Source organism: Peromyscus californicus, unplaced genomic scaffold, assembly GCF_007827085.1.
Source record: "Peromyscus californicus insignis strain IS unplaced genomic scaffold, ASM782708v3 Scaffold_6__1_contigs__length_162567912, whole genome shotgun sequence".
In the NCBI taxonomy this organism is placed as follows: domain Eukaryota; kingdom Metazoa; phylum Chordata; class Mammalia; order Rodentia; family Cricetidae; genus Peromyscus; species Peromyscus californicus.
The window spans coordinates 140,943,180-140,955,032 of NW_026294584.1; the positions used below are offsets into that span (position 1 = coordinate 140,943,180).

At 41.9% G+C, this 11,853-nt stretch overlaps 1 protein-coding gene across 4 annotated transcripts in view; it reads left to right on the forward strand.

The window, feature by feature from the left end:
• The window catches only part of CUNH12orf4 (chromosome unknown C12orf4 homolog), a 37,068-nt gene extending 26,222 nt beyond the window's left edge, over positions 1-10,846 (forward strand). For all 4 annotated transcript variants that reach the window (XM_052719989.1, XM_052719992.1, XM_052719990.1 and 1 more), the window contains exons 11-14: positions 829-1,031; positions 8,451-8,508; positions 9,399-9,466; positions 10,249-10,846. In XM_052719989.1, coding sequence (XP_052575949.1) covers positions 829-1,031; positions 8,451-8,508; positions 9,399-9,466; positions 10,249-10,341 — 422 coding nt within the window. In that variant the 3' untranslated portion in view covers positions 10,342-10,846. The remainder of the gene's footprint in view (positions 1-828; positions 1,032-8,450; positions 8,509-9,398; positions 9,467-10,248) is intronic.
• Positions 10,847-11,853: the final 1,007 nt, after the last annotated feature.

The window sequence follows — 11,853 nt, forward strand, 5'->3', positions numbered from 1 at the left end:
CGTGTGACAAGTAGAGTCCTGTATCAGGTAGGATAGTCAAAGAAAGCCTTGCCAAGAAGGCCACATTTGGTCTGAGGTGAGACTGGTGGTGTCAACCGTGTGAAAAGATTGGAGAAAAGCCTTTAGGCATCAGCCTAAATTGGGAAGAATCTCTACAGGTTTTTAGAGCTGAACAAAGGTTGTGTGGCTAGAGCAAAGAAGAGAGATGAGGCAAGGGGGTGTTGAAGGGAAAGGCTTTGTCCAAGCTGTGTAGGCCTTGTGGATCGTAGTACAGAGCTGGCTGTTTTCAGCTGTTGAACGTGTCTAAGTGAGAGAGTGCTACACAGGGTATTTGAATCATTTTGGACCAGTGAAGAAGTAGGTTTATAGTCAGGCAGGAGTGAGAACAAAGAGCTCATTGGATGGGGATGGATAATGGAGAAGGAGATTCAGTACAGTTTCTGTATTTAGGATCTGAGAGACTGCTAAGCAAAGATTGGCCAGTCAATCAGCTCAGATAGATGTGAGAGAGCAAACTTAGGATGCAGGGAGGCAGGTAGCCAAGTCACGTATTTTCACATGTTAAATTTGACATTTTATGTTGAGTAGAGATTATAAACACTTACATACCTATTATCCAAGGGGATGCTTCATACCACTCTGTGACCCTCTTGACAAACTGGCTGTTATCTCTTATTTTAATTGTTTTTCTCTGAGAATAAGAAGCAGTGATTGCAGTTGCTTCCTGATATGAAGTCAACACATTGGCTTTCCCCAGGGTTATTTATAAAGCTGTGGATGAGTGTGAGTCGTGCTTTTGAAAATCATGGCTGCATTTGTTGTTCACAGGAGAATTTTATATTACACGTCATTCTAATCTCTCTGAAATCCATGTTGCTTTCCATCTCTGTGTGGATGACAATGTGAAATCTGGAAATATCACTGCTCGGGATCCTGCTATTATGGGACTCCGAAATATACTCAAGGTTTGCTGTACCCATGACATCACAACAATAAGCATCCCTCTCTTGCTGGTGCATGATATGTCAGAGGTAAGCAGAAAACCCTGCCCTTTACTGAGTTGTTACATAGCAATACTGTTAACAATCTACATTTTAAAGGGTTCCTTTTCTTTAAACTGGTAGACTTGTATCTCCTGTCAAGTCAGTTGAATCCGGTGACATATAAAACAGTGAGCAATGCTCAGAAAATTATATGTTGCTTGATATTAGTAAGCATGGAATTCAAGAGAATCTTCAACTTTCAATAATAAATGTGTCTTCTAGCCTTTCTTCTACTCACCCTTCCCCTCCACTTCCTTTTCTTTCTCTGGTTTTACTTGAAGAAGCAGTAGATTTATCTTCACATTTACTGTGGAGTTTTTCTCCGTCTCACCAGCAGCTTGGTGGGAGAAGGGTACAGAAGATGGAGTCACGATGAGTTTCCCGGGAAGCAGACTCCAGAGACCAGCATTGAGGTGCAGATCTGGTTTAGTGTGTATGTTCATTGACGTATATGCATATGTTATCCAATCAGCTAAGGTCATATTGAGTTATTGTCCAGTGGGTCCAAATGGCACACAACCTGCATTATGTGATGGTGAACAGGGGGAGGGCAGTGTGTTCAGGCAGTGTGTCTGCAGACAAAGGACAAGAAGCAGGTAACACCCTGGGCTTTGGCACCAAATTCGAGTGTCTCCAGTTAGCTGGGACTCCATTATGAGTCATCTAGTGTTCCAGAGGCTCAGGTCTGCTCAGACAGCCAAAGGAGGTGTTGGCGCTTCTCACGTTCCCTGTCTTTTCGTGACACCATCTGAACAGAGACTGACCCCTCCATTTACATTTGCCTTTGGTCAATGCTAAGATAAGTTTGCATTTTCTGGATATGCATTAGTAGGTAATGGAAAGAGACTCTAGACAGCAGAAAGAAACCGTTTTCTCAAGGTGTCTTTTTGATGGTACAGATATTGGCTTACACAATGAAGAGGTGGCAAAATCACTTACCTCTTTTATTAGGTGCTGGGGTTTATTTGGCATTTTTAGTTGCACAAAATTTCTTGGGTGCTTCCTTTAGGCTGTCTTCCCTTAGGCATATGAAAACTAAGGATAGGGAATAAGTTGTAGAAATTAAAAAGAGTTTAAAATTCAACTTCAAATAAGCTAAAGGAACAAATGAACTGCAACCCACATGTATGCAGATAAGTCCTTTGGTGGGAGTCCCCTGTGTAAGCAAATAAGCCCTTCTTCAGAACAAGCACATACAGGGTTGCCAAGCAGGCAGGGGCACATTTTTTTTGTTTTCTTTGGGGAGAGGTGAGGGAAGTGTGGGTATTTATTTATATTTTTTCATTTATTTATTTGAGATAGTCTTGCTCTGTAACCTTGGCTAACCTGGTACTCATTATGTTGAAATGATAGCCAAAGGGTGTATCTATGAATATGTATCAATGTATTAATGGGTGCTATGGGAAAACAGACTCACAGATACAGGGTAAGGGAGAGCCAGTTGCAGAGTCCTTCTCTTTGTGCAGGAAAGATGGGGATCAGCACACACCGCTCCACACTGCCTGACTTGGTCTCCACCACCCAAAAGACAGTGACCCTCTCTCTCTCCTCTTTTAAGTGGTCACATAGGCAGACAAGAAGCCACACCCTAAGGCTTGTACCCCACAGCTATTGGGTAGAACGAATTCCCACAACGTTATATAGTTCAGGCTGGCCTCTGTCTCCAGAGCACCAAGATTACAGCTGTGAGCCACCGCACTAACCAGAGGCATTAATAAAAGCTGCTGTCTGCTGTGCAGATTTAATGCCAGGAAGCAAGCTTCATTATCTGATGACTGTCCTAGTTAGGGTTACTATTGCTGTGATGAAACACCATGACCAAAGCACTTGGAGAGGAAAGGGTTCACTTTCCATCAGGAGCTCAAACAGGGCAGTTACCTGGAGGCAAGAGCTGATGCAGAAGCCGTCAATGGGTGCTACTTACTGCCTCTCTTCCCCTGACTTCTTATGGAACCCCAAACCACCAGCCCAGGAATGGCACCACCCATGATGGGCCGGGCCCTCCCCCATCAATTACTAATGAAAATGCCCTGCAGGCTTGCCTACAGCCAGATCTTATGGAAACACATTCTCGATTGAGGTTCCCTCCACTCAGATGACTTTAGCTTGTGTCAAGTTGACATAAAACTATCCAGCACAAGACCAAAAGTTATTACCAAAATAAAAATGTGTGCAAATGTTTTATTATAAAAGAAAGTATAAAGAATTAACCCCTCATCAGACTGATTGTATTTCAGAAGGCCTCATTTTAACCTTGCAATCAATATAAACACTATAATAATCAGTTCCATCTAAGTGAGGAAGCTAGGTGATTTCCAGCTTATACTGTAGTCTGGGGTCTTTGCTCAGCGAGCACATTGCTGTTTTAGTCAAGAGGATTGTGTTACCATCTTGTGGTGGCAGCCCCACACTTCCCTGTTCTCATCCCACTCACTCTCCCCTGTGTGACATCAGGAGAGATAGACAATACTTTGTAAAGTTTCAGTTCTTGGAGAATGTTTTAGTGATCCTCACTAACTAGTCATCTATAAAAGGTCTTTAGGGAGTGACAGCTACGATGAATTCCTGCCACAAGGAAACAGCCAGACATTCCTGCAGCTGGATTCCTGGTTAACCATCTTATAAAAATGGTTATACGTAGGTGGGAAACAACCTCAAAAACAGTTTCCAAAAGTCACTCAGTTCAGATCGACTTCCAGACATCTGATAGGACGGGGTTCCCTCTCCCACGGTGTTACAAAAGCTGCCCTTCAAACTGGGACAGCCAGCTGCAGAACATTAAGTTTGTTTCGGAAGTGTCCAATTTAATTCACAAAAGTAGATTGAGCCACAGGCCTCCCATCTGCTGTATTTAAACATCCTTCAAGGTCGGGAAGTTTATTCGACAAACTCAGATGGCACAGCCCAGGATATAGAGGTGTGTGGTGGGTTTTGTGCAGGGATCCCAAAGTGTTCTCAGATGGTGTTTCTCCTCCTCTAGCAAACAGGATTTCTGGATGTGGTTGCCACACGTTAAGGTGTCAAAGTAATGGTGGGGTCTGAAATAGTTCCTGATAGCCATGACAGACAAAAATGCTGTGGAATTGTTTGCAGCTTAAAAATAAAGAGGAAATGACAAACAAAAGCAGCTTTAGGGGGGAAACATGTGGCTTTTATCTGTCTGTGATCTAAAGACACTGTCTCATTGGAGTCATCTAACTGAAAGTGGATGGATCTGCAAGTCAGGAACCTGAGTTCCCCACTTTCCTCGTTGTTCACTGCTAACCACTGGATCCTTTGGGGCTTGTGACTTCTGTAATTGCTCTGAGAAATGAAGAGGTTTGAGTCCATATACATGATGCATGCAAGCATTCTGCTCAGATTCTCCGAACACCTGGAACTCATACCCAGATCGTACACAGAACAGAACGTTTCTTGCACCCTGGGAGCTGCCCGTGAACTCCAGCTACTTAAACCCTTTTCCACACAAGAATATCCCTGATTTTCACTTAAAAGTGGGGTCTAAGGGCTAAGAAGACGGCTGGCTCGCTGGGTAAAGGTGCCTGCTGCCAAGCTGACAACTTGAACCTGACCTCCAGAGCCCACACAGTGGCAGGAGAGAACTGATTCTTGATAAACAGATGAGAGGGAGAGTGTGGAGAGAAGTGTAGACATGTGTCTGAAATGGGGGTCAGTCAGGTCCGTGTGTGGTGTTTGAGTTTGGGAGGCACACCCTTGTCTTGTGGTCCGGTCGGGTCCATGTGTGTAGTGTTTTACAGCTCTCACTCTTGCATTCAGTACTACGTTTGTGAGGCATGCACGTCTTTGTCTTTGTCTCACTGTTATATATAACATGATGTGGATGGACTACAATATTTAACCTTTTTACTATTTAAGGACATTTGGGTGTTTTCTAGATTTTCCTTTTGTTAAATTTAAACCTCCAGTCAAGGTCAAGAAGTTTACTCTACAAACTCAGATGGCATAGCCCAGGATGTAGAGGTGTGAGTTGTGCAGGGTCCTGAGTCTCTGTTATTACTTGTAATGCTCCTGTGAACACTTTATACATCTCTTGGCAATTCTGTTATAAATAAACTTAGAGATGGAGCTATTGGTTATTGGGTTTGTTTATGATTAGCTTTGACAGATATGGCCAAATTGTCTTCCAAATTGGTTGTAATAGCCATGTTGTATTTTAATGTTAAAAGTAAGAAACAAGCTGGATATGATGGTTCAAAACCTTTAATCCCAGCACTCAGGAGGCAAAGGCAGATGCATCTTTGTGAATTCAAGGCCTGCCAGGCCTAAATAGTGCGATCCTGTCCACCTCCCCCAAAAGAATCAAAGCTGTTTGCTCACCCTCTGCAATGACTATAAAACTTATTTATACAAATGTTTCAAATATCTCAGGGGCACGTACATGAGAAGCAGAGAATAATCTTATATTACTTTACATTGGTATATGAATTTGTATCTAACTTTGAAGACATGGAACCTAACATGACATATTGAGACTTAGGCTTAGTTTCACACACCTGTAATCTTAACCTTCAATAGGCTGAGACAGGAGGATTGCCAAGAGTTTGAGATCAGCCTGGAATATGTAGCAAGATACTGTCTCAAAAGTCAAAAAAGAAAATAGGCAAACAAATACTCCAGTAATTCAACTTTAACCCTAATCCAAAGATTCAGGGGTCCGTGTATGGGTATTACATTTAAATAAAAGATTTTTTTATTAAAATCAAAATTGAGAGTTAATTTCAGTTTTAGATCTTTAGAATCTATTCTTCGTGCAATGCCTGTTTATGATTTATAGTATAATAGCATGGCCCAGGTTCCTGCCTTGGTTCCCAATTCCAAAGTGTGTCATTTGATCTATTTAGCTTTCAGTGAATTCCCTACACAGTGTGTTCACTTAGTCACTTTGCCAATATATAGGACTTATATTCTAAATTCTTTTGCTGTTGCCTGTCTCTATCCCATCTACAACAATATATCCTAAAGTTTGTTTCTGGGAGTGAGCTTGTGTAACCAACCACTGGCCACATCCCATGATAACAAGCAGTGAGTCATGTCTTCTCATGGCCTTCTGAACTTCTGAAGGCTACTCTTGTAGGCAAAGGGTTTTTTTTTGGGGGGGGGGTGTCCTTAATTTTTTCAATTTTATTTTCTGTGTGTGAGTGTTTGCCTGTCTGTGTGTATGTACATCATATACATACTTGGTAACCGGGGAGGTCAAAAAAGAAGGTGTCAGGTCACTTGGAACTGGAGTTACAGATGGTTGTGAGCCACTCTGTAGCTATGGGAACTGAACCTGGGTCCTCTGCAAGAACAGCAAGGTTCATAGCTGCTGAGTCATCTCTCCATCCCCCTTAGGTACTAGTTTGTTTTTTTTTTTGGGGGGTTTTTTTTTTTTTCTTTGGTTTTTTGAGACAGGGTTTCTCTGTGTAGCTTTGCGCCTTTCCTGGATCTCGCTCTGTAGCCCAGGTTGGCTTCGAACTCACAAAGATCTGCCTGCCTCTGCCTCCCGAGTGCTGGGATTAAAGGCGTGCGCCACCACTGCCCGGCTAGGTACTAGTTTTAATCAGAAAAAATAAGTGGTAGAATAAGAAAACTGGCAAACATCTAACTTATTTATGAAATAGAATTGCTACATAGATATATGAAAAATTTGGGGAAAATGTTTAGCTGTCCAGCATTTCTTTTTAGACCTATACTAATAAACAATAGTAAGTTAAAAATAAATCGTGTATGACAGTGTGAATCGCCAGTACATTAGACTGTGTTGTGGACTACAGCCTGCACTTCATAGTTCTGCTGGGATCATGAGCTGATATTTTGGTATGTCTTCTAAGTAGCATTGATGAAGCTGTCAATTCACATCATTCTGAAGAGTGTAAAGTTCTTAATTTGCCTCATGCCATATATTAATTAATCACACGTATACAAAGCAGTAAGGAAGCATGGCATAAATGGATAAATGTGGTGCTCTTTGGACAAGAAGGGCAGTGAAAAGATTGGGTCACTTTTCCTACATTCTTCTGGGCACTCCAGCTGTGCTACAGCCTTCCACATCACCACTGTTCCCCTGATGATAACATATTTGGATAACCCATGCTCTATATGTTGGTGTGCAGAGCTGGCCATTCAGAAGCCCTTTTCTCATAACTCACAATTAGTTGTTTTCCTGACCTTTACCTGGTGTTCATAAGTTGTTCTTCAGGTTGTAAAACAAATTACTGTCTGGTGATACATTTATATATGTAAATCAAGCACTTCATTAAAATCATATAATAATTCATTTAGGCTGTTACTGGGGGTTTCAAAAAGTGTTGTTTACAGTAATGTTTTACAGTGATGCGAAATCTCAACTATGCCTTTGATTTCATTCCTGCTTGTGATTTTTAGTAAATGTTTATCATATGCATAAGCCCCTCGAGGCACACAAGTGGCCCAGCCTGCCCTGGGGACCTCCAATAGCCAGGTTGCATCCACAGAACACTCTTGACTGTCTTAAGGGCTGGACCCAGCCACCTCCCTACCGAGTAAAAAGCCCAAGCTCAGGATTTAAAATCCCACCAATCTCTACCTTGGAAATCTCCATTCTGGAAAGCTCACTCCCACCCCCCCCCACACCCCAAGGAACCCTATATAAAGTAAACCCTGTCTTCTGCTCAGTTCTCTGCTGCTTCTAGCAGAGGCAGCCCCCGCCTGGGGTTTCCCTCCCAATAAAGCTCTTGTGTGGTATGACTAAGTATAAAATATCCTGAATTTCAAAAGTTTAAGAAACACCATAATGAAATAACAAAATGTATAGTTATGAAAAGATTTGCAGAATGGGAAGATAATTCTGGTGACAGTGCAAAGAAATAGAATTGAATGGTATGCTCACTAACATGCTATGGAAAATCATAAGGTATTGGCATAGTCTGGTGTATCCATGAGCGTATTGGCTAAAGATTAAAAATCAAATGAAGAAAATGAGTACATCTAACTCATTAGCTGTCTGATGTAGGCTACTTGTTTATTGCCATTACTTCTGTGATAATATATGGTAAATAAAGCATTTTATTTCACTTGCAGTTATTGTATAATCCAACATAATTATCGTGCTAGCATTGAATGTTTATTTGGTGGAGTGACTGTGTCACTAACTGACTTTAAAATTAATTACCTAGGAACTTTTAAGGATATGTTCATTTTTAAGTCCTGTTTGCTAGGCTCGTTAAATCAACTTTGCAAGTTTACTGGGTAGAAGCTATATGTCTAAAAACCAAGGAAATACAGTTGGGGTGATTAGCACATTAGCCTGGATTTATCTTAAACAGAAGCACTCAACATTACAGATAAAGATCTAATGATATGGGTTTTGGTTTTATTTTTTTATATAAAATTTTGCTGAAAACATATTTTTGTGTGTGTTTTTAGGAAATGACTATACCCTGGTGCTTAAGGCGAGCAGAACTGGTATTTAAGTGTGTCAAAGGTGAGCAGAGCCGATGCTTAGCAGCTACTGTGTAAATCCCGTCTCAGTTAGTGAAAGAAGAGCAAGCAAAGGGAAGAAGTGAAAGTTGCCTCTGTCCCTGGTGCTTCCGTCAGGTGCTTAATGGAATATCTCATAGTAGACTGTGTGTTTTTATCATTTGTCAGCCACAAGTAAACAGATCTCTAGCCATTCTGGAACACCGGGGTATCTGGGTACTGGATTAGTTATGTCACGTGATGCTGAAACAAAATGCCTGACAAAATCAAATGAAGGAGGAGTGGCTCAGACTTGGAAGTCACAGTCCATCACGTGGGAAGACTTGGCAGCAGCAGGGAAGTGTGCCACATCCATCTGGTCAAGAACAGATGAATGTGGGGCTCGGGTAGCCCTCCCTCACTTATGCAGCCTAGGACGCCAGCCCATAGAACAAACGATCCACCTACCCTGAGGGCGGGTCATCCCACCTCAGTTAGCCCCACAGATATGTGGAGAGTTTCCAGGGTGACTCTAGATCTTGTCAAGATGATGGTTAATATAAACTACCACAGATGCCATTTACGTGTTGCCGATTCTGACTGCTCTTGTCTTTTATTTTCTGAAAAAATAGAGCCAAATGCTGAATTAACTTTTCATAATCTATTTTATCTTCATTCTGTGAAGGCCATATAGGTCTTTGAGCATGTTGACAAAACTGGTAAACCTCTCTGGCATAGAGAATCAGAGCCTGTGGGTCTTTATCTGTCCCAGAGGCTTAGCCTTTCCTTTGGACAAGTGGCTACCCAAGCGGTCAAGACATGAAGCCCACAGTGAAAATCTCACTCACCTTGGTAAAGGAGTGTTGGGATGGAAAGCCAAAACTCATAACACAGCAGCCTGTTGTTCTGTTTTAGGTTTCATGATGGAGATGGCTTCATGGGACGGAGGAATTTCTAGGACAGTGCAATTTCTGGTACCACAGGTGTGTTATCTGAGCAGACCCCGCCCCAGCCCAAAGCTGTGCTATCTGAGTAAATCCCACTCCACACTAAAGTTGTCTAAGATATTCCTCAAAGACACAGCCAAGTACGCTACCCCAAACTGTTCCATATAATGTCCTGACTTTAAAGGGAGAAGTGTGTCTGGATGCCCTGCAGGCACTTAGTGTGCTCGCAAAGATGTGAGCACCTACCACTCTGTAGATCTTTAACCTCCAAACCAAAAGAGACTTGTCTTCCCTTCTGCTAGGAAGATTGCGGGAGGGGGAGAGAAGGAAGGAAGGAAGACCATTAGCAGATGATTCTGAATTCTCTTTTTCGAGACTGGGTCTCACTACGTAGCCTTGGCTGGCCTGGAATTCACTGTGTAGACCAGACTGGCCTTTGAACTCACAGAGATTTGCCTGTCTCTGCCTCCCAAGTGCTGGGATTGAGCCACTGATACCATTGATACCGGTAATGGTTGATACCTTCAACAGTTCTGAATTCTGTTTAGAACTTAGCAAAACAGATAGAAAACTAGTGCTGTTGACTAGGAGTTTTTCTAGTAATCAGAATCTTTACTTGATATTTCTGTAAGTTGCCAGAGGGTTGGAACTAGAAAAACAGCCCCAATCTGTAGTTAGTAAATCAGTCATGCAAGAAATTTTCACATATTATACTCCCTATCTAGAGTGAGATCCACATTTTAAAACACTTTGAAAAGGTGAAAAGGTCAGTGATGGTCTAACAATTGCAAACTCTTTTTCTTGTTTGCCTCTTACAGAGTATTTCTGAAGAAATGTTTTATCAGCTAAGTAACATGCTCCCCCAGATCTTCCGGGTCTCCTCAACACTCACTCTGACATCCAAGCACTAAACCCTAATATGCTGACACTCTGGCCGAAGAGCATTTCTCAACTCTCCGGGAGCAAGAGCTGTGCTGGAATCCTGTCAAGCAAAAGGTGCGCAGTGGATCCTGCAACTCAACCACCTGTTAAATTATGATGGACCTTGTCAAACATTCCAAAAATGTGTGTGTTCTGCAGACTAGAGATCAGCTCCCAACTGAAGCATTTACTCAGAAAGCCCCTTCATGATATAATACCTCTTTTTTTCTACTTATATGTCCTATCTATGAAAGATAATGTTAAAATTTAAAGTGTTTATTAAACATGGACATTGGTCAGTATGTTCATTACATTTCCATGGAACCCTCTATGACTTTTCCAAGGCATGAGTCCTATCAGATACAAGCATAATTAGCATACAAGTACAATCTTCCTTCTACATTGTCAAATCAGAATTTAAATATACATTGCAAGTATATATATATCTCTTGTGAAAATGTTTTTGTAGCAATATAAATACACAAGACAAATGTGCTTGTTGTTTTAAATTCTCCTGTTTCAAACCCTGGCCTTTAATCTACTCTTTCTAAGGTTGTATAAATTAGAGTCAGAGAAGGCTTTGAATTCCTTCCTGCTGTCTCACCTTCCCTCTGTGACCTTGCCCCTGTCTATTAATAACATTTCATGGCTGGGAAAAGAGCCGGCCTGATGTCAGTCAGTCGAAACCTGCACCTGGCAGCATTATAACATTGACAGTCAGGATCGTTTTCATTTCTCCATTTTCCATCAATGCTGTTTCCTTACCCATTCTTCTACACTGTTCCCACTGAAGAAACTGCGTTCAAATTTCCGTCTCTGATGTCTATCCTCCTTCATCAAAATTGACTTTTGGTACACTCTTTTCTCAGAGGCTGCTGGTCATGTATCCCACGTGTAAGTCATTTGCTAAGAGCAGTGACTCTGAGTCTTTGATGTCGTGATAAAGTGGTATTTCTTGATTTCAAGAAAGCAAAAACAGCACTTTAAGTATGTCAGAGTATCAAAACGATGGCAGACACTCTCTTGGTAGACAGAGTGCTTTCCTGTGGAGGACCGTCTTAGATTTCCACTCAAGGGAGAGATGGAACACCCAGTCCACACTATGACCAACAAACACTAATTTTTCCAAGTTCTTTGCCAAGGGACTTGGTACTACATATGGAGAATCCCCACTTCCTGGAAGAAATGGTCTTTCAAGCACCATTGTTCTCATTGGGATTAGTTCTGATACAGGGCAGACAGACAGAAACTGGAGATGAACAGGTCAGAATCAGAGACTGTTGCTGTTCATAAACTGACTGATCTGGCTAGGGTAGGTGTAGTGGGACCGATAAAAACCGCTCAGATAGAGGTGTAGCTCTGTGTTAGGGTGCTTATTTAGTATGTGTGAACCCCAGCCAGGAGTAAGAGCATTCAAAAAGAGGCCTTGAGTTTTTTTTCACAGATGCTGTGGGACTTAAGATATTTAAGGGTATACCAACAGCTGGAAGGGTGGCACGCAG